Source organism: Chiloscyllium plagiosum, unplaced genomic scaffold, assembly GCF_037043375.1.
Source record: "Chiloscyllium plagiosum isolate Xiang-an unplaced genomic scaffold, Cpla_swu_hap1 HiC_scaffold_7, whole genome shotgun sequence".
Classification (NCBI taxonomy): Eukaryota; Metazoa; Chordata; class Chondrichthyes; order Orectolobiformes; family Hemiscylliidae; genus Chiloscyllium; species Chiloscyllium plagiosum.
Window position 1 is genome coordinate 54,886,578 of NW_028270145.1, and position 22,461 is coordinate 54,909,038.

Genomic DNA, 22,461 nt, shown 5'->3' on the forward strand with positions numbered 1-22,461 from the left:
TTGTCGAACGCCTTACTGAAGTCCATATAGATCACATCTACCGCCCTGCCCTCACCAATCCTCTTTGTTACTTATTCAAAAAACACAAACAAGTTTGTGAGACATGATTTCCCACGCACAAAGCCATGTTGACTATCCCTAATCAGTCCTTGCCTTTCCAAATACATGTACATCCTGTCCCTCAGGATTCCGTCCAACAACTTGCCCACCGCTGACGTCAGGCTCACAGGTCTATAGTTCCCTGGGCTTTATAAATAGATGCATAGCGATATACAAATGCAAGGAAATCATGATAAAACTTGATAAAATAATAAATTGGCCTCAGCTGAAGCATATCCAGTTCAGACAATGTAACTTTAGGAAGAATGTGAAAGCGTCATAAAGGGTAAAATAAAAAGGTTTATAGAAATGGTTCCAGGTAGGACAACCTTCACTTACATTGATAGGTTGGAGACAGTAACGCTGTTCTCTTGAGAGAAGAGAGATTTAAGTGTAAATTTGATATTGGAGTGTCTAAAATCTTGAGGGATCTAAACAAACAAAGAGAAATTCTTCCGAATGGACTAAGGGTCGGGACCAACAGATTTAAAGTGAGTAGAAAAAGAACCAAAGCCAGCCTGAAGAGACCCCTCTTTTATGCAGCAAGTTGTTAGGATCTGGAATACGCTGCCTGAAAATGTGGTGCAGGGAAATCCAATCATGACAAGGCTCCAGGAAAAGGCGAGGGTGTGGAAAGAGCTGAGTTCCTTTTCTACAAAGCCCAAAGATATTACATACAGTCCCTACAGTGTTGAAGCAGGTCATTCCACCCATCAAGTTCACACCCACCCTCCGAAGAGCATCCCACTGTCCCCATAGCCCTGCATTTCCCATCTAGCCTGCACACCTCGAGACACTATGAGCAATTTAGCATGGCTAACTCAACTAACCTGTACATCTTTGCACTGTGGGAGGAAACTGGAGCACTAAGGAGGAAATCCACACAGACAATGTGCAAACTCTACATAGACAGTTGCCTCGGGGTGGAATTGGTACTGTGAGGTAGTAGTGCTAACCACTGAGCCATCGTGCTACTCTTATAACATGCTGACTAGCCTTCTCCTGTGCTGTAATCATCATTCTATGATTCATATTATTTCCAAAGCATAGATTTTTATGTGAGAGCCAATCTTCTTTAAATCCATTTTAAAATTTTAATACACTTATTATTTTTAATGTACAAATATTTCTTTTGCAACTAATAGATGTTAATATTTCATGGCAGTATATTTTTATTGCTTCTAAGCCCATTTTAATACACTATCCCAGAGAAGAATTTAGCTTTCTGCTCTCTCAAGAATCAGGGGAAATCAGGTATTTGAAGCAGAACATTAATTCAATATCACTGTCAACCTCAGTGGAACCCAATCCAGATTACTGATGGTGAGATTATCACTGAGGCTCTAATGTTAGCACCTGCACAGCCAAGAGAATGGTGATCAATAGGAAACATATTAATTTTGATCTCAAAATTGAAGGCATTCTTAAAATTTTTGTTTTGACCCAAGGGTTGACCTCAGGTTTGTCCCCAGCAGAATCACTGTAAGCCACACCAGCTGCTCTCAAGAGGATTGGGGAGGTCACGACTGAAAGGCCATCGTAAATGCAATGTGACAGACTGAACCTATAAATGATCTGGCCCCAGGGATTGTGAAATGTGTCTCTCACTCAGGGCTAGGATCAGTAAGGTTTATAGTTCACTGCACTTGTGCTGGTGGCCAGGCCCCCAAGACTTTGTGTTCTAGTACAATTCTGAAAGAGATTGTACTCCTGCTTATAATATTGAGTTATAATATTCATTGTGTGCTTCAGCTATTTTTAAAGGCCAGGACTGTCTGAATGCATGTGAGCACTGTCCCTTAAGATGCACTGCTTTTAATTTTCTTTACAGAAGAAAAGCAGGTCACTATTTACTGAATTCAGAATGAATGTAAATTCATTGAATTCTGAGTGATGTCAAAATTTGTTGAGCTTGCCAAGTTTCTAGTTAAACTTGGCCTTGAGCCTATTAGTCTAATTGGGAGTGCAATTATTCCACATGACGTAAAATAAATCCATAAGTGTGCTGTGGCTGAGCTAATATTAGGTCAGCTCATGTGAACATTATTGTTCCTTTTGACGTAATTTACTGTGGAACCCAAAAGCACCAGGTTTGTGCCCATTGATAAATGGGAAGAAAATTACATTCCGAAAGGACACATTCTTCTTTGCTCTTGTATGTCACACGTACAGATTTGAACAGTTCCCAGTTGCGCTCCTTGGCATCATCACAAATTCATCAAAAGTGACTGCAAGTTTTAGTGAGATTGTTCAGTGAGTTTTGGATGTTGACCAATGGCTGTAGGCCTCATTGTGGACTTTAAGTGGGCTTGAAATTGGAAAGGCAATCATTGTCACACAGGTTAATTGTTATAGTTATGGATCCATTATAAAGATAATGCTCATGTTGTTGGCTAATGCTTGCAACCTAATCTGAACAATAAGCTTCCAACTCTTGGAGTAGAGTATCAATGATCTGAGGTACAAGGTTTCTATGGTGTTAGCACCTCAGTTCTGCTACACCAGACAAGGATGTTCAACATTATTTATATAAGTTATCCATTCCCTTGGATTATGGACAGGGTTATACCTGATCCTAATATAATACGCTGAGAAGCTCTCTTTCCCACAGCTCCACTGGCTGCATTGACTTCCCAGCCCTGCAGCTGATGACATTTGCAGCTTCTGATTTCCATCCTTGCCCCAGTCCCAGTCACGAGCAATTGAGATCAATGCAAGCTCACATCAGGAAATCCAACTCCTTGTTTTGGAAAATCAAGTGAATTGGGTTTGGAATTGAATTTAGTGCATATATATCTTGCCTCACTTTGTGCTCAGTTTATTTGAAAGAGACATGTATATTCATACTATCTGATTTCTACAGGGTGATCAAGGTTTGCCAGGAGAAGTTGGAGCTCCAGGAGAAAGAGGAACTGGAGAACCAGGACCAAAAGTATGTAACAAATAATAATGGAGACATCAGTGGGTAGTAGATGTTTTAATAATGGAGTATGCATAATACCTGTAAGAAATATGGGGGTTAAATCATATAGGAGCAGGAATAGATCATTCAGCCAGTGGAGCATGCTCCACCAATCAACATGATAATGGCTGACCATCAATTTTTCCTACACTATTCATATCCCTTTGCATCATTGGTATTTAGAAATCTGTCAATCTCTACTTAAAATGTACTCAATGACTGAGCTCTGATATAGAGAATTCTAAAGATTCATAGCTTTGAATTTAAAAATAATTCTCCTTATCTCAGTATAAAAGGCTCTTCCTTTATTTTCAGTTTGTGCCACTGGTTGTCAGTTGTCAGTTCCCAAACCAGGATGAACATCTTACCTCTCTGTACCCTCTCTATTCCTTTAAGTATTTTGCTGGTTTCAATTATGCTCCCCATATGGTAGTCATATCCTTCCTAATGGAAGGGGACCAAAACAGTGTTCTAGCTGTGGTCACCAAGAATAAAATTGAAGCAAGGCTTCACTCCTCATATACTGAAATCCTCTTGCAAAAAATGGCTAACATTCTATTAGCTTTCCTGACTGTTACCCTCTGACTCATTGACGAGGACATCCACGTCCTCTTGTATATTTACACATTCTAGTTTCTTCACATTTAATAAATTTCTGTATATCTATTTCTCCTACCAAAGTAATAACCTCAGATTTTTCCACATTATGTTTAATATGCCATAGTTTGGGCCACTCACCAAGTCTCCAAATTTCCTTGAATCACCCTGCCTTTTCCACTCTGCCTTGTGTATACCATGAATTTGATATATTACATTTGGTATCTATATCCAAATCATTGATATACATTGTGGAAAGTTGTGATCCAAGTACATTCTTGTGGTCCCCTATTAATCACAGTCCGCCAGCATGAGAATGATATGTTGTATTCCCACCCTCTGTTTTCTGCCCGTTAACCAATTCTTAATCTATGCCAATATTTTAGGGTTAACCTTAACCGTATCCCATGTGCTTTAATTTTGCTAATTTTGAGGATTCGATCAAAAGCCTTCTGAGAAGCCAAATAAACCACGTTCATTGGCTTCTCTTCATCAATTACGGTGGTAACACTTTCAAAGACTGCAACAAGTTGATCAAATTCTGTTTCCCATTTATAAATCTATGCTAATTCTCTCTATTAATATCATTATTATCCAAGTGTTCATTTATCATGCCTTGTAATAGATACTAGCATTTGCCCTACCACTGATATAAAGCTAATAAGTCTGTAGTTTCCCAACTTCTCTCTTGCTCTCTTCTTAAACAGTAGGATAGCCTTTGCTCAAAATCTGCAGGAACCATTGCAGAATCTATAGAATTTTGGAAGATGGTCACCAGTGCATCCATTTCTTCATAGCTTTCACCGTCAGGGATGCAGTCAGAGTCTTATCAACCTTCAGTTGCATTAATTTCTCCAGTACAACCTTCTTATTAATACTAATTTCCTTCAATTCCTCATTTTTGCTAGTCCCTTAGATCTCTACTTTTGGATGATTGCTCATATCCTTCTCAGTCATGACAGACACAAAGGACTGAATCTAATGCTTTTTCTTGCCTAAATGCCAGTTGCATTGAGTTTTTCTTTTGGAGGGATTCTTGCCGCATGACTCAGTGAGATTTCTCAGCATCTCTTACCAAACATGCCTCACTAACTATTTACCCTACTCCTAAGGCATCCCTTGCACCCAATTCTATCCCCATCTCACCACACACCATTCTCAGAACAACTGACTACTCAGTGGATATCTGCTGAAAGACAACATTTTTCAGTGCCGTCTTTGAGAGGGCACTGTGCACCTGGACTAGCATTGGCCATCTGTCATTGCTTCTCAATGGCACAGCAGCCATAAAGCCACACTGTCCATGCCACATGCTCATGGATAGTATTCCACACCATAGAACTCCATTCTTTAACCCTAGTCACTGTCTAAACACACAACAGCACACAGTTTATCTGTCCTTATGCACAACCTATCTGAAAATCTTCTCTAAGTCTCTGCTACTCTTTCCTCAACACCGAGTGGTTACCTGCATCTAGTTGTTGTCCAGTATGAGAACATCAAATGCAAGAAATAAACAGACCAAGTCTAAATATGAGATTTTATTGACAACCAGCAAAAGAGAACACAAAGGAAATGAATACAGACTCCAATTTGCTCCAGAATGTGAACCAAATGCTGGCATCTTGACTTTGACAGTCCAGCAGTGTCCTCAGCACCTAGCTTCCACTGAACCCAGATGTCAGTCAAGCCCTGTCAGGCTCCGTAGAGCCCAATTTAGCTGAGCTCTGTCATCCACAAGGAGAGCTTCCTCCACTTCAGTCTCCTAGTCCTTATCCCCGTTCAGAAGATTACTCCCATTCCGTCAACTTCTCAGCATTGATCATATCACTTACCTTCCTGCTCCAGTTGCAAGGAATCCAGCACACCAGGATGGTGCAACACACTGTGACCTATGCTGGAGGTCCTCCTCAGATCACTCTGAAAGCTGAGAAACCAGACCTTCAGAAGCCCTATCATCTACCCAACCTTGACCCTGGTTGCAGCTTGTGCACAAACATCATGTAGGTACACATCAACTGACTGACTGTGACACTGTGCTCCAATCCCCTTGCTGTCTCAGATCCACCTCAACCATTCCATCTTCCATTACATTCATTAGGTTGATGGACATTCTAATAGGAGATATGATCCAGCCATGTTCCCTTCATCCCATAATGCCTTTGGAAGCTTCACATTGCTTTTGACAAGCAATTTCCTTCTTTGAAGTTCTTGCTCCAAAATCCTGCATCACTGAGATGGCAATCTTAGATTTGCAAGAATCAATAACATCAATGCAATCTGCCTATGGCCAATATTCGACACATTAGCACATCCAGTCTGCGTGAATTGCAGTATGTGCGAGGAAATGTTTACAAATGAAATGTAGCTGGAGTTTGTAAACACATGCTTCCTGTATTTCCCCCTTCAATGTCCTAATGTCCAGTAGATTTGGATCCTGTGGGTTTTTTCCTATCAAACTAACACTGACTCCACCTAGTGGAACATGGCAAATGATAGCAGGGAATGAAACTCTCATGTACTCTCAGTACTGGACTATGCCTGGTCAACAGGTGCCTCCGCAGAACCTCCACATCCCTATTTACCTCACACTATACTGCCAGCCCATCTCCACTCATTTCCCCCAATGTGGAGATCCACCGCATTGAACTTTGCCTCTATCTGTCCACCCTGCTCTTTCACATTCCCTCTGTAGGCCATAACAGTGGTCACTGTCAATAACCCCAACTCCTGTAGCCTATCATGCCCTCCACTGCTGTTTGCATAACCCCCATAAACTTTGAAGAACACTCTCATCACTGTTCTTGTTCTCACCTCCACAGGTATCTCTGCTCTTGCTCTAACTCTGATTCCCCTATGCCTTTTGGCAATGTAGCCTTTGGTGACCCTACAGGCCTCCCTTGCACCCTCCTTAACCATTGGCGGATGCAATCCAAAGACTCTATTCGCCCCAGACATCTGACTGACAAACAGCCCCTGGGCGTGGCTGACCAGACCCTGACCCTGGTCTTTGCAGCTCCCTGACTGATGATAAGCAATTCCCATGACTGCTGCTGCTGGCCCTACAGGAGTGACTGCTACCCATACTCCGGATGCAATTGGACATATTCCCTGATGTGAGAGCCCCAAGCTGATGACTGACTGTGGCCTGTACTGTGCATGGACTGTGCTCTTGACTAACAGCAGTCACTTCTTGACTGGACCAAGGACAACTCCCCCATCCAGTTTCTAACGTGGCCCTTGGGTTGAACACACGCGCAGGATATGTGCTGTGCAGGCAGCTGGCAAATGCTGCAATAAACACAATGTTAAATGGATGTCTGTGTGCTGTTCACCAAGATTATTGACAAGATTGAGAAGAGTTGCAAGGGTAAAGTTGAGGCCAGGTTGAAGGGACCAGCAGAAGGCCAATTAAAAGGCAGGTTGATGACTGGCAACCACAATGTGCCAACTTCACCTTCTAACTGCTCATACAGAAGCATTAAAACCAGCCCATGATCTATGTTTACACATTGTTCCATCTACTGACCATTTACAGGAACTGCACCTCTGATTTTTCTGTGAATCCGAATTGAGAACAACAAATATTTCTGCATCACACTTCTTCACATTTAAAATACGTTTTTGTTACATCTTTTGTAAATAATTTTGAAAATAATGCATAAAATGAATTCTAATAGTATGGTTACAAGGGCTAGCATTAATCCACTGAAACCTGAAAGACTTTTAGGCATTTCAATAAGTGTATATTTGCATTAAAAATGACTGCCTGTAAATTTGTCAGATCCACAATATAATAGACAAAGGAGACTGCCAAAGTTGATGTTAGAGAATGCTGAGGTGTGCAGTGGAATCCTGTCCACGTGTATCCCTGCTCGGATGAAATTTCACATTAGCCCTGGGGTGCTGAACCTCCCTCAGGAACCTTCACCCCACAACATGATCTGTCTTTTGGGAATACCTTCTGTGACCTTTTGCTTCATAAAGAGGCATTTTCTGTACAGGTGCTGCTGCACATCATCTACCTCTACTCTTTTATCCACTGCCCTGACACACCTTGGCATATTTATTTGCTGCCAGGCAGTGGGAATCCCCAGCGGAGGGCTGTCCTGTTTTCCATCCAGGATCTAGGTGGATGGTATTGCATACAACAGTCCCGTATAACCATGGTTGTGGTGGTTTATGGACTCCCAGCTCAACTGTTTATTTTGCACTATTGTGGAGTCTGTGGATCATGTATATATTGGACCCCCTTTGTTATTTGAAAAATGTTTTGTTGTGTTTTTGGTTGCAATTCAGCCATACGTTGCTGGGCTTGACCAGGCTGGCCAAAACCAGGTCCAGTCAACAGACTGTGAAGGGAGACATCTCCGATGACTCCCTGTCCCACTTCTATGGTTACATTCATGCCTGGGTCCTTGGAGAGGGAGCACATGGTGTCCATCAATGCTGTTGATTCTTTTAGAGAGGGGTGGGCACCGCAGAATGTACAGTGCTTTATCTCTCCCTCAAACTCCATTTTGATTGAGCCCCTTCCATCTCTTCCTGCCCCTCCCTCACATTTGATGGTTCGTGTTGCCCATTACTAGCTTTGTGCATCAATATCCAATCAAGTACACCAGTGATTTACTGGTGGTAAGTTAATAGTTAAATACAAAAGAAAAGTCACAGTGATTTGATGGTGGAGGGAAAAAAACTTTGCTTCTGTGTGCAAGAACTTCCAGAAATAAAAAGAAAAAAAAAGTTAAGTTCTTCTTTCTGATAAATATTGCACAGTTTAAGAATTTGCTCTTTTCCTCTCTCACATAGGGTGAAATTTAGTTGTGTATGCTTGAACTGGAATGATGGCTGGAAGCAGGAAAATTGGGTGGGGGAATGCATTTCAGATTTCTAGCATCACAAAAAGTATCCCCAATTAAATTGAAGGTGGGACAGCCTGAAGCTGGAACCTGCCTGTTGCTAGTGAGATGTCAATTAGGGTAATTACTAAGCCATTTATTGCCACTTGTTCCTGAAACTGCAATTTAGTGGTGACCAATAATCAACTTAGAGCCACATGCCTCTCCCTTGCCTCATAAAAGTCACCCAACAAACCCTGTTGTGATTGTAAGTGGCCTCCCAGGGTCCCTCATTGAAAGATCCAGCCTTGGGAAAGTGGCGGGCGGTTCCTCTCAAAGTCCTTTCCAATTCCCTGCTCCACTTTCTTTTGCAAAAACCCTCCTGCCCTCAACTCATCTTTGCCTTGGTATCTCTCATATACTCCGGGAAGGCCATGGTCAATTACCTGCAGTTGCCACCATACCCAATGATGCTGTTAACAGTGAAGAGCTAATAGGCTCTCATTGACCAAAAGCTCTGCACAGATAGGATTTCATCCTTAGGTCCTCAATCCTTGAGTAAAGTTTAGAAAAAAAAGGTGATATCTTGTCTCAGACAATGCATTTAAGGTATGAGGTTAGAGTCTACCTGTATCCCAACCTTGAGTCAGTCTGGTTTTCTTCCGAAGTAGGAATTTATAAAAATATCACATGGACTGACTGCCTACAGATTGTGTGCTTTTTGAACAAAATAGAATGTATCTGCAAACACAAATCTGCAAATACAAAGTCACCCCATAGACTTGTGTGTGCATGTATATGCATTCTTGATAGAATATGTACGCGAGCGTGATGGAGTATATGCCTCTAGGAAGGTGTGAGTATTTGTGTGTGTGTGTGCATGCGCTTATGTGTGACAGAGAATGTGTGTATGAGAGAGGGTGTGTGTGAGTGTGAAAGAGTGAGTGTGTGACTGCGTGTGTGGATGTAGAGTGTAGTGGGGCCACCTGTAGCGTGACATCGGTTGCCAGTTCCGATGTGCTACAGCAAGGGACTATAATGACCTCCTCAGGAGGTAGACATGGGATATGACCAATAGGGTATCCTTCAGCATCCAGTACTTCCCAGGAATTGAGAGACTACACCATGTTCTTCGCAGCCTGTAACACATTATCGATGAGGATAAGCACCTTGCTAAGACCTTCGCTATGCCTCCACTTCTTGCCTTTAAACAACTGCCAAACCTTAAACAGACCATTGTTCGGAGCAGACCACCCAGCCTTCAAGACAACATCGACCATGACACTGTACAACACTGTCATGGTAATCACTGCAAGTCGTGTCAGTGTATCAACGTGGATACTACCATCACACGTGGGAACACTAACCACCACGTGTGTGGCAGGTACTCGTGTGACTCGGCCAACGTTGTCTATCTCATACACTGCAGGCAAGGATGCCCCGAGGCACGGTACTTTGGTGAGACCAGGCAGATGCTATGACAGTGGATGAATGGACACCGCGCAACAATTGCCAGACAGGAATGTTCCCTCCCAGTCAGGAAACACTTCAGTGGTCTAGACATTCAGCCTCTGATCTTCGGGTGACCATCCTCCAAGGTGGACTTTAGGATACACAACAACACAGAGTTGCTGAGCAGAGGCTGATAGTCAAGTTCAGTACACATTAGGATGGCCTTAACCGGGATCTTGTGTTCATGTCATACTGCAGTGACCCCACTACATATGCATTTGTGTGCATACACATGATCACACTCACACAGAGCCTCTCTCATACACATGCTCTGTCTCACACAAATTCACACTCACACCTTTTCACAGGCATACACTCTGTCACACTCACATGCACACTCTATCAAAGACACAGACTCTCTCTGTCTGTCTCTCTGTCTCTCCCACATACACGTCAGTCTACGGGGTGAATTTGTATTTGCAGATAAATTTGATTTGTTCGTAAAGCACACATTCTGTAGGCAGTCAGTCCATGTGACATTTTATAAATTCTTTCTTTGGAAATAGAACCAGTCTGACTCATTGTTGGGATTCAGACAGACTCTAACCTCACACTTTTAATGCATTGTCTGAGCTGAGATATCACTTTTTTTATGATGATAAAACTTTCAGTTGTCTTGGGACTGTGACTTGAAAGAAGTTCTGGGATTTACATATTAATCGAAACCTGCAACCCAGTCTAAGTGATTAAAGACTGAACAGCAGTCTAGGTTTATTTAATACATTGCATCAGTTGTATGACATTTGATTTTTTACTATACATTCTGTGTCCTATGATCCTGCCCCACTAGTTACCTGATGAAGAAGCAGTAACTCCAAAAGCTTGTACCTTCAAATAAACCTTTAGACTATAACCTGATGTTGTGTGGTTTTTAACTTTGTCCACCCCAGTCCAACACCAGCACCTCCACATAAATCCTGGGTTAGGATTAAGTGTGACCTGTTAACTACCTGATAGACACTTTATTGGAGTGGGCTTCCCTCAGAAAGCTGATGGAAGTTCCCCAAAGATCTAATCTATGGCCAAGACTGCCATTAAGCTGATTAAATCCTACCTCATTACCTTTTAGGTTTTATTACCTTTTGCTTTTCTTCGAAGTTTCATTCATTTTACTTCCAGTTTCCTTTAGTCTAGCAATTTAATTCTTATTTTCAGTAAGTGGGTAAAGTTTTGAATTTTTGTAGATTATTACAGGCTATCTTGTTTCATCAAGGGAGAACATCCATGAACTTCAAAACAATATTTGGACATCCTGGACTTTTCCCCCTCTTTTACCAAGGGCCCTGACCATGAATTTTTCTTGATGGCCTCCAGTCCCTCCCATGCTGGTTTATCATGAAGCTGCCAGGACAGGACCTTGGTTGTCTTTTGCCTAGCAATTCTTATGTTCCATACTCCACTTGCCATTTGCACGTAGAACCATTCACTCTCTTAAAACCGAAAGAACTGCAGATGCTATAAATCAGAAACACAAATGGAAATTGATGGAAAATCTCAGCAGAGCTAACAGCATCTATGGAGAGCAAACAGAGTCCAGGAATGAAAAGCTTAGCATAGGAGAAACATTTGAGGACTCTGGGTTTATACTAGACAGAGTTTAGAAGGATGAGAGGGATCTAATTGAAGCATACAGAATACTGAATGGCCTGAACAGAGTAGATGTTGGGAAGAGGTTTCCATTGTTTGGAGAGACTAAGACCCAAGAGCATAGCCTTAGAATAAAGGAAGACCTCTTCGAATGGAGATAAGGAGAAACTTCTTTAGCCAGAGAGTGGTGAACGAAGGGAATTCATTGCCAGGTCATTAAGTATATATAAGACTGAGATAGGTAGCTTCTTGAGTATCAAGGGGGTCAAGGGTTACAGGGAGAAAGTGAGAGAATGGGGTTGCGAAACTTATCAGCCATGATTGTATGGCAGAGCAGACTCCATGGGCTGAGTGTGGTGCTGAAAAAGCACAGCTGGTCAGGCAGCATCCGAGGACCAGGAGAATCGACGTTTCGGGCATAAGCCTGATGAAGAGATTATGCCCAAAATGTTGATTCTCCTGCTCCTCAGATGCTGCCTGGTGCTTTTCCAGCACCACACTCTCGAATCTGAGCTCCAGCATCTGCAGTCCTCACTTTCTCCTCCATGTGCTGAATGGCCTAATTTCTACACCTGTGTCTTATGGTCTCAACATTTCGGGTACAATGACCCTTCCTCTGTTCCAAAACGTTAACTCTGATTTTGCTCCACAGTTGCTTCCATGTATGTTAAGCTCTTATTAGATTAGATTCCCTACAGTGTGGAAACAGGCCCTTCAGCCCAACCAGTCCACACTGACCCTCCGAAGAGTAACCCACCCAGACCCATTTCCCTCTGACTAAACCACCTAACACTATGGACAACTTAGCATAGCCAATTCACCTGGCATGCACAACTTTGGACTGTGGGAGCAAACCGGAGCACCCGGAGGAAACCCACGCAGACACACAGAGAATGTGCAAACTCCACACAGACAGTCGCCCAAGACTGGAATTGAACCTGGGTCCCTGGCGCTGTGAGGCAGCAGTGCTAAACACTGAGCCACCGTGCCGCTCTTCGAACAATTTTTGTTTGTGTACAGTTCACTCTCCCCTGGAAAAGTACCGAGTACAAACACAGCAATATGGCCTTCATTATTCAAATGTGGTGCTGATTCTACCAATCTTCGGTGCTCAGAGAGTTATCCAGAGCTGCCATAAGTTATAACAATTGGCTGACCTCGTTTCCACTGCAGTAGATGATTTTTGCATTGAAGCATATAAGTGAAATGATTCGGCATATTCACTCGGCATATTCTGATGTTCCTCCATTAAGGTTTTGATCTTTGTGTTTGTTAGGGTGAACCTGGCTCCTCTGGATTGGCAGGCCTACCTGGTCTTCCAGGAGAAGATGGCGCTCCAGGGCAAAAGGTAATTCTAGGATTACACTTATTTCACTTATGATAGCTTCAGATGCTCCGTAAAATGGTATTCATGGTAGTTTTGGCAGTGAAAGAAAAATGAAAATGGCAACTGACTGTAGAACATGTAAGTTTAAAGCATAGTATAAAACCAATACAAATCAGAATGAGCTAATACTTGCAATCTTTCCTTACCTTCCACAATTCCCAGTCACAAGAAGAGCTTTATTGTGGGACAAAATGTGGGTGACCAACTCTCCTGTATTTAATGGGGCCATCCCATTTTTTTCACCTTTCAAGCTGCATCCTGTTCTTTGGCTATTTCCCAGTATTTATTGGGCAGTAACTGGAAGACTGCTGGGCATCTCCTCTGTTAATAATGAGTTAATAATTTGACATTTGATTAAGTAGAACCATGTTATTCAAGGTGACAATGATTAACCAGTCAGCTTGGCAACTTGGAGAAATAGGCCTGTACCAAGGACGTGAAATTCCATTTGCTTGCCACCAGATATTCTTGTAAACTAATGCCCTAACTAGGAAAGTGATCGTCAATCATCAATTCAAAAGATTGCACATTGCAACATTTAAGTTAGTCTGACTATTTAAGACAGCCCAAGTTTTGTTTTGTCCCCCACAAAGCCATATGTTTGCACTGTCCATGTTTAAGTTGAGTTTTTTCTAGCTGTGACATACTTTTGTTGCGTTAGTACTCAACTCAATTTTTAACTCCAGTGTCTTGTTCACTGGTACATTATAACTAGGGCAGGACTTCTACCTGAGAAAGGGGCAGAAATCTCACCTTTAAAGCAATTAACTTAACTTCCAACATTAAATGGTTGTCACAAGACCAATCATGAAGATGATGCATAGGCTCCATGCAGGGGCCAGTGATGTGAATGTGGGAACTACGTGCTTTGTAATATCCAGTTCAATGAGTCTGAGAAACAGCCATATGCATATAAAAATAATACTTCCATTTCCTATACTAACATTATTATTATAACAGCTCCAGCTTTACAATGAACACCGGTGTTTCAGTTATCATTTGGATAATCAGGCTATCTTAATTAATTCTTGCATTATCTGTTCACAGATCCTGAATCCAAATGGAAATTTAAACAATCAGCTGTGATCTCTATATGGTAAATGATCTTAAAATTATTACAGGAAATGCTGAACATTCAGTCCTTCCTTTTGTTGCCATCTTAGGGTGAACCAGGAGCATCAGGTCCACGAGGGGCTGAAGGTGTTGCGGGCATTGGAATTCAAGGAGAGAAGGTAAAATCCCTTAAATCTGAAACAAACAGGACATAGTGTTTGTACTGAGATATGGCCTACGCTTTCCCTATTGCCACTAATACAGTAATGCAGCAGATTGGCACTACCCCAGTCCATCAATTCTAGAATCTTCAAAAAGCTAGCAATCAGCTGCATTAGATTACACCAAGAAGTTGAAGATAAACATTTATTTATGGTCCAGTAATACAAAAAGGAAAGAGCTCTTTCTCAAAAATATGTCATTTTGTTTTGTATAGGGTGATATAGGTCAGAGGGGACTGCGAGGTTTGGTCGGTCCACCCGGATTGACAGGCCCAATGGGACCAAAGGCAAGTTCACTTCTGTACTGAGTTGTAGTGCTTTGTAGCATTACTGAATTTCACCAAGCCATGCCATCTGGTAATTGTTCATGTTTTTGTGTGCAACCAAATTCAAATGTTTCATGCTGAGATAAAAGTGCAAATTTGAATTTCATTTACACAATCAATGGCTATTAATGTAACCAATGTTCCAAGTGATCCACAAGCTGGAAACAGATGCAAAATCCAAATACTGACTGGTAAAAGAAGGCAGAGCTTAGGGTAGGTAATAGATGGCTTGATTGAAAAGACAATTTGAGAAAGAAATAGAGATGTGGAAGTGTTTGGGAAGGATGCCTCAAAAGTACAGCAGGGGGATAAGACTGAATAAGACACAACAGACTTTTATCAGAAATAGTATGTGCACAATGGAGCAGAGAGCTAGAGAATGTTATGGAGCATGTTAGGAAAGAGTATCAAGAGATTTGAAGACACATTTGAGGACATTAGATTTTACATGTTTCTGAATGGAAGCTATTAGAGGACCAGCACACTACACACTGCATAACAGCAGCTTGCAGGCTGTTAATGAGGAGAAAGAACTTGTGATGGAGGAGAGCTTTGTGTCATCATCTATTAGAGGATTGTGAAAAGCTGATTTTTGGCATGTTAAAATGCTGTGATCATGCCATTTTTATTCATATTAAAATAAAACACACAGCATGACATTCATGAAAGATCAGCAGAAGCAAGCTCACATCTGCAACTTAGCGTTGACACTGAAATGTATTTCCAGGAAAGTTTATTGGACCAATTCTTCCTAACATTAATAAGGTGAAGTAAATGTAATTGCTATTGACAATGTCATTCCTATGGTGAAACATACCATAGTACTCACCGCAATACAATGATTATTTATTAAGAATTTTATTCATATTTTGCATCAGATTGTTAATAATCTGTTTTGTTTAATTCACATTGCAGGGTGAACCTGGTGCTGCAGGGCGCCTAGGAATGCCAGGCCTTCCAGGTCGTGGCATTATGGGACCTAAGGTAGAGACAAGTGTATGACATTATAGTAGTCTTAATGCCTCATTGAAAAAAATGTTGGTGAACAAGTCAAAAAGTCAACTGTTTTCTAACACTACATCAAAGTCAGCTTCACAGTTCTGCATGTCATACATGGCAGAATAGGTCTTGTGGCATAATGGGGATGTGCTTGTTTCTGAGTCAGGAGAATTGGGCTTTAGTTCTATCTGTGAGCTTTGTGTCTGAGGATTCATAATGTGGCCAAACAAATTGACAATCAACCTGGAAATCTTTCTAACATCGATCAGTGGCAGACATTGAGAGCGCGAGAGGTTCCTGGTCAACCATGTGAGAAAAAGAAATTGGAATTTTTTACCATCACTATCCAAAACTCCAAACTAGGGCATGCAGACATAAGTGGGACTCCCAAAATGATCTTTACATACCGTGAGGTAAAATTCTGAACTAAATTTCACAACAGGCAACAGACAAAATAATTCTAATATTAACTAATGTAATTTCTGACATCAGCATAATTAATGATTAACAAATATTCTGCAACTTCATCATTATAGCAATTTTGAATTGTTTAATTAATATTGTTCTATCTATTCAATATTATTTGCATTTATTTGAATATACAAATTGAGATGTCCATTTCAGTTAATTTTCTACATGGAGTTCCTCCTTGGAAAAATACAATATCCCCACATACTCATGGGAATCTCTTACCCAAGACTATCAGACTAGAGAAGAAGTGTTTGTGAATGTGGCAATAAATCTCGAGTATCTCTGATAAATCCAAGTGAAAGTCAAGCACAAACAGTGGAAAAGGTGTGTAAAAACCAAAGCCTCCCATCCACTTGCCTCTTCAAACATCTCCTATCCCATGTGCGGCAGTGTGTGCAGTTCAAGCTTATGGACTGTTTAGTCACCACAGGACCCACAACTCCGGATTGAATGAAAGTCATCCTTGGGTCATGAGGGGCTGCATAAGAAGAAGACATATATTTGAATGTAAAAATTAAGAATTCGGTTATATCAACTTACTAAATTGAATTCCAACAGCAAGCAAAATATTTAAATTATTGTAAACATTTAAAATAATATGAACATAAAATCAAAACAAAAATAAATTAATTGATCTATCATTAGTTGATCAGATTTTGCTGTTATGTATAACATCATACGTCCATAAACTGAAATCGGGCATTTTCGTGTCATTGAGATGAGAGTTATTTTATCAGTTTCTTCCATCGAAAACACATATTAAAGAGCCAACTCACTTGGATGCCTCCTGTCTTACCTAAATGGATCAATTGGTCCTGCAAGAAGGTCCTGGAAGCAACTTATCATCTTTTCATCACTTTTAGACAGAATGCAACAGAACTTACACAAACGTATATTTGATTAATAGATCATTCTTAAATCTGTTTTTTTTACAGGGTGACCCAGGTCCCCTTGGTCCCGTTGGCCCTGTAGGTGAAACTGGAATTGGAATTCCTGGTCCTAAGGTAAGAGTTACTTTATATCTTTTTCAAAAATGAGAAAACAAAATCTCATGGTTTTCTGGTATTTGTGGAAAAGTGTAGTACAATTCAGTGAACAGTACTAAATGCACATATAGTCATTTTCACTGAAATTAGGAATTTACGCATCATTGATTAGCATTATAGAGGTTTAGGTTTTCACTTAGAATTGTTGGTACAAGAACAATTGTTAATTTTAAACTGATATTGATGGATTTTTGAAAACAAAAAATTCTAAAGGACCATGGGTGGGTATATTGAATTAGGGTGTAAATCAGTCACAGTCTAACTGATTGGGAGAACAGACTATTGGGACTAAATGTATTGTACTCCTTTGGATAGAGGTGGGCAATTAAAATCCACAGGATCATTTCGATTTGTATGCAGAGGTAACAGTTCAATTCAAAAATTACCTTCAATGTCTTTCTATAATAAATCAATGGTCGAGCACTGTGAGGGTTGAAACACAATTTCAAATAATTGGATTCTAGCCACAGCTGCTGCCAGACATGCTGAGTTTCTCCAGCAATTTCTGCTTTTAGTTTAGCTCACCAGCATCCACAGTAATTTGCCTTTATGTTATTGCAACTTGGAATTATTGGTTGAGTTAAAATAGCAACAGACTTTCCACTCCCTGTTGCTGTGGAAATGAAAGGAGAACAGAGACAAAATTTAAATGTTTTGCATTTTCTCAGTGACAAGAAAACATTGCAACCGAATTGATTTTTAAAAATCTGCACAAATAATAGCATCAAATTTGTTGTCAATAAAGCTGTGGACATAAACATTAGAGCTGGGGGGAAAGGTGCTACAGTTGTATTGCAGTCTAGATGTCACTGAGGTTCAGAAAAGCCAGACTGAAGAAATGTTGAAGCTGTTAAAGACACACCTTGAGCCTCATTAATGTTACTTCTGAATAGTATGTGCTGAATATCAGAACTCTGGGGAAGAGGGAATCTATTGATCATTAGCACTGATACATCTAGCTGGATCCTGAGAGATTGGACAATTGAGGAATGATCTCATCAGAGATGGAATTGTCTTTGGCACAAGAAATCTGCTGAGGGAGAACAAATTTGTTCTCAAGAAAGCTGTGGACATAAACATTAACTCGAGCCTATAAATGGGAGAACAAATGAAGCTTTGCATTATGCTGAGAGACAATCTAGGCTGAACGAGAACAACATATTGGAAAAAAGGAAGAAGTATTTACAGAAAAGTAAGCAGAAGGCCAAGATGAATGGGCAAGATGTAAATATTGTGGTGACATCATGCACATGGAGAATGCAGTCCTCTCATTTGAAGAAACTAAATCAATTTACTGGTTTTGGAAAGAAAGAAGATGCGGAGTTCCAGACTGTAGGCATTAAGCAAAGTCCATTCACTCCAACTGAAGCATGTCTAAAGTTTGGACTAGTATCCCTAAACATGCCAGGAGATGATAGCAGTATTTCTCAAGACAATAAGCCATTGAATATTGAACAGATCCTAAAGGATTACAAAAATATCACCTCAAAGTGATGAGAGTGTCAGACCAACCCAGAGTCTGCTCCAGAGACCCTCACATATAACCTGAAAGACCAGACATAATTGGAGAAGAAGGGAGTAATCAACAAAGTGACAATACGGACTGAATTTATAATATGATAGTGAAAGAACCTGGAAAACTGACAGAATATATAGATCCAAAGGACCTCAAACCTTTAAAGATATCTCATTACCCCTGCCAACCATTGAATAAATTATGTTAAACCTCTAACGGAAAAGGTCTTTACCACTATTGATGCAAAGTATGGTCACTGGCAACTGAAGTCGGATGAAAGCAGCAGTTTTCTAAGTACACTTTGGGTGACATTTGGGAAATATACACACAGTCAATGATCTTCCTGAAGTGGAAGCTATTATGGATGATCTGCTTGAGTATGTCTATGGAGCCACACTGCAGACCATGATCAGAATCTAGTGGAACTGCTAGAGACAGCTTGCCAGGTGTACCTGAAGGTAAGCAAGAAAAGATGCAGCTGAAGTTCATAGGCCATGTATTGACTGTAAAAGAATTTCATCTGGATGCTGACAAGTTGAAAGTTGTAGTAGAGGTGCAGTGATCAACAGATGTGAAAGCAATTTGTTGGATTTAAGAACTATCTAATAAAGTTCATGCATAATTTATCATCAGAGTGTAAACTTCCATGTAAGTTCATTGCAAAAGATGCACAGTCGACGTGGAACCAACAAAAAGCAGCATTTTCTAGAATCAAAGAGCTAACAATGTCAGCACCAGTGCTAAGGTACTATGATGTCGATGGTGAAGACATCTTGCTATATGATGCCAGAAAGACAGGACATGGATCAATTTCTAATGCAGCAAGAACAGTCAGTTACATTTTTCTGCAGGGTGTTAATGCAAACTAGATGATGTTATGCTTGGATTTGAGAAAGTGTGTGCCTATTGTCTTTGTAAGCTTTTCAATTAGTACCTATTTCAAAGAGACTGAGTGATAGTAGAGTTCAAACACAAGCCAGTTTAAAATATCTTCCTCAAACTTCCTGTATCTGCTGTAAATTATCTCTGAAGAATTTTACTTTATTGCTGAGGTATCAACTGGATGCGATGAACAGGCATGGGAAACAGATATACAGCACTGGAGAAAGCTAAGGGTCCTAAGATAGTGCTTGAAATTTTCCATATTCAACGAGAAGCAACACGTCAACATGCTCTGGAAGTCATTAACCCAGCACAGAATCTGAAAGGCAGATATCTTTCTCAAATCAAACAAAGTACTCAACAAGATGCAAATCTTCAAGTGATACAGATAGTAGCGATGAAAAATAATTCTCAATTCACAAGTGAAGAATTCAGCCACTTCCTACATTACTTGAAAATTCAAGCCCATACATTATCTTCACACTGTCACAAGTCATATACAAAACTAGAGGCAGCAGTGAAAATTTGCCAGATAATCCTAAAGAAATCTAGCACCGATTTAAACAAGCAATTCTTCGAGTTCAGAAAAATACCTACAAAAGAAATGGGAAGCAATCTAGTTTAAAGACTAATGTCACATTGCAACCGATCTAACAATCTACCAAAAGTGGTAAATCTATTGAAGCCAGAAGTAACAACAGGTATGAATGACAAAATCAAGGTGGAACAATGGAAAGCAAAATTTCATTTGAACTATCAATTCAATACTCAGCTCTGGTAGTGACTTGACATATTTAGCAAAGTGCAAATGTTAAATGCTCTCAACAGGAGTAAGTCCATATGACAACTTAGGTTTTGTGCTGAGCAGTTGATACCTTGATAATGAATGCTGAATGTGAATGATCAGATATATCCACAACCTCAGACATTACGTACAGTTAGACAAGCTGTGCTTTCGCTGAAGGCAGCTGGTCACCTCCACAGAGTACAGAATAACCTTGGTCCCAGAGGTCACTGTTCCCCAGCAACAGAAATAGATCAGCAACAATGTTTACCCTGTTAACAGCTCTCACCACAGTAATGACACATCCCAGATACGACTATGAATGAATAGTTACCAGAGGAATAGCCAGCAATCAAATTGTACAGGTTTCCTGATGGAACAGGAAGAATACAAATCTAATGCATGTATGATGTACATGCCTCTCAAGAGTAGAACTGACTGGAGTCAACACATTTTTTTGTTTAAGAATATTGATTCTCTTTTTGATTATGTACATTGGGTAACTTCTAGCTGCAAATGATGGTGTACATAATTAGTTCTTGCTTCTTTTATGCAGAAATGATGTTTAAGAAAATGTAAAGGTACCTAATGGACTGGCTGGTTTGTAATCATGTGACCTCTACCTCTGTCTTTATGTCCAGTCTGTGGCAGCCATTAAACACTCATCACTTGAAACATAAACCATTGGCTTGTTGAAGCAATGCCTTTGCTGTGTGGACCAGTCTGGAGAAGCCCTGCTGTGTTAGTCACAGCGGGTATCAGTATTTTCCTGGAGGTCTGGTTCATGCTGAAACCCCCCTGCATTGTAAAGGTCAGCCCTTGTTACCAGCTGTGTAGGGCTTTAAAAACTGGAGAATGGATGCTGAATAAGGAAGAGCAGAAAAGAAAATGAGGACCAATGTAAGCCACCCTTTCTAGACAGGATGTCCCAGAAGATCTTAAACAAGTGCAATCAGTAACTGAACCCCAATTCCTCATTCACCATCTATCCTATACTTTGCCTTCTCTCTCACTGACCATCACAGCATCTACCTTGCACTAATGCAAAAATAAATGCCAGTAGAAAAAGAATATTTCAAATTAAATTTTACAAATGAATGATTCCATTGTACACATAAAGATTAACTAACCATTCTTATAAATTCCCTTCGGAGTCTGACATTCATTTACCTTTATCTCTCTTCAGATTCCTATTCAAAGCTATTCAAGTGTCTGCAGCAAAGCTGCTGACAGGATGCTAACTTTCAATGGGGGAGACTGTTTTAGAAGATAATAACAAACTATCCTCAGCCAAGAATGGCAAATGGCAGGTTGAATCATTTTAGCTTGGATGGACAGTCTATGCCATGTGGCTGAGAGTGGCAGAAAGAATATTATTTAAATGGAGAAAGACTGCAGACAGCTGCAGTGCAGTGTGACTTGAGGTCTTTGTGCATGAAACATAACAAGCTAGCATTCACGTTTAGCAGGTAATAAAGAAGGCAATGGACTGTTGTCCATTATTTCACAGGAATACAGTATAAAAATAGAGAGCTCTTGCTAAAACTATACAAGACACCAGTCAATTCACACCTGGAATATTGTGAATAGTTTTGGTCCCCTTATCACAAGAGACACACTCTCACTGTAATCAATCCAGAAAAAGTTCACAAGGCTGATTCTGGGTTTAAAGGGACTTTTTACCTGGAGAAATTGTGGAAGTTGGGCTTGTACTCACTAGAGTTTAAAAAAATGAGAGGAGACTTTAAGGAAACATGTAAGTTTCTGAGAGGCTGAAGAACATGGGCTGTAGCAGTTCCAGAAGGCAGCTCAGCAGCACCTTCTAAAGGGCAATTAGGAATAGGCAATAAATGCTGGTCCAGCCAGTGACGCTGACATCTCACAAATGAATTGGAAAAATAGGTGTGGAGAAATCGTTTTCCTTTGTGGAAGAGTTTAGGACCACAGGGCATAATCTTAGAGTAAAATGGGTCCTCCATTTAAGACAGATGGAGTGGACTTTTATCTCTGATGGTTGTAAATCTGTGGAGTGTTTTACCATACAGGACTGTCACTTTACAATATTAGTGAATGCAAAAAGGAACAAGCTTGGAGATCTTGCGATGTTACAGACATCCATTTCTATTAGTTTGGTGTTCTTATTAAGACATACGTTTTATTGCCTTTTCTGCTGCTGCCTGA

General features: G+C 40.5%; 1 protein-coding gene across 1 annotated transcript in view; it reads left to right on the plus strand.

Moving 5' to 3' along the window:
- The window catches only part of col28a2a (collagen, type XXVIII, alpha 2a), a 128,692-nt gene that overhangs the window by 73,720 nt on the left and 32,511 nt on the right, over positions 1-22,461 (plus strand). The window contains exons 19-24 of the mRNA XM_087988564.1: positions 2,963-3,031; positions 12,872-12,943; positions 14,146-14,214; positions 14,472-14,543; positions 15,498-15,566; positions 16,988-17,056. Coding sequence (XP_087844690.1) covers positions 2,963-3,031; positions 12,872-12,943; positions 14,146-14,214; positions 14,472-14,543; positions 15,498-15,566; positions 16,988-17,056 — 420 coding nt within the window. The remainder of the gene's footprint in view (positions 1-2,962; positions 3,032-12,871; positions 12,944-14,145; positions 14,215-14,471; positions 14,544-15,497; positions 15,567-16,987; positions 17,057-22,461) is intronic.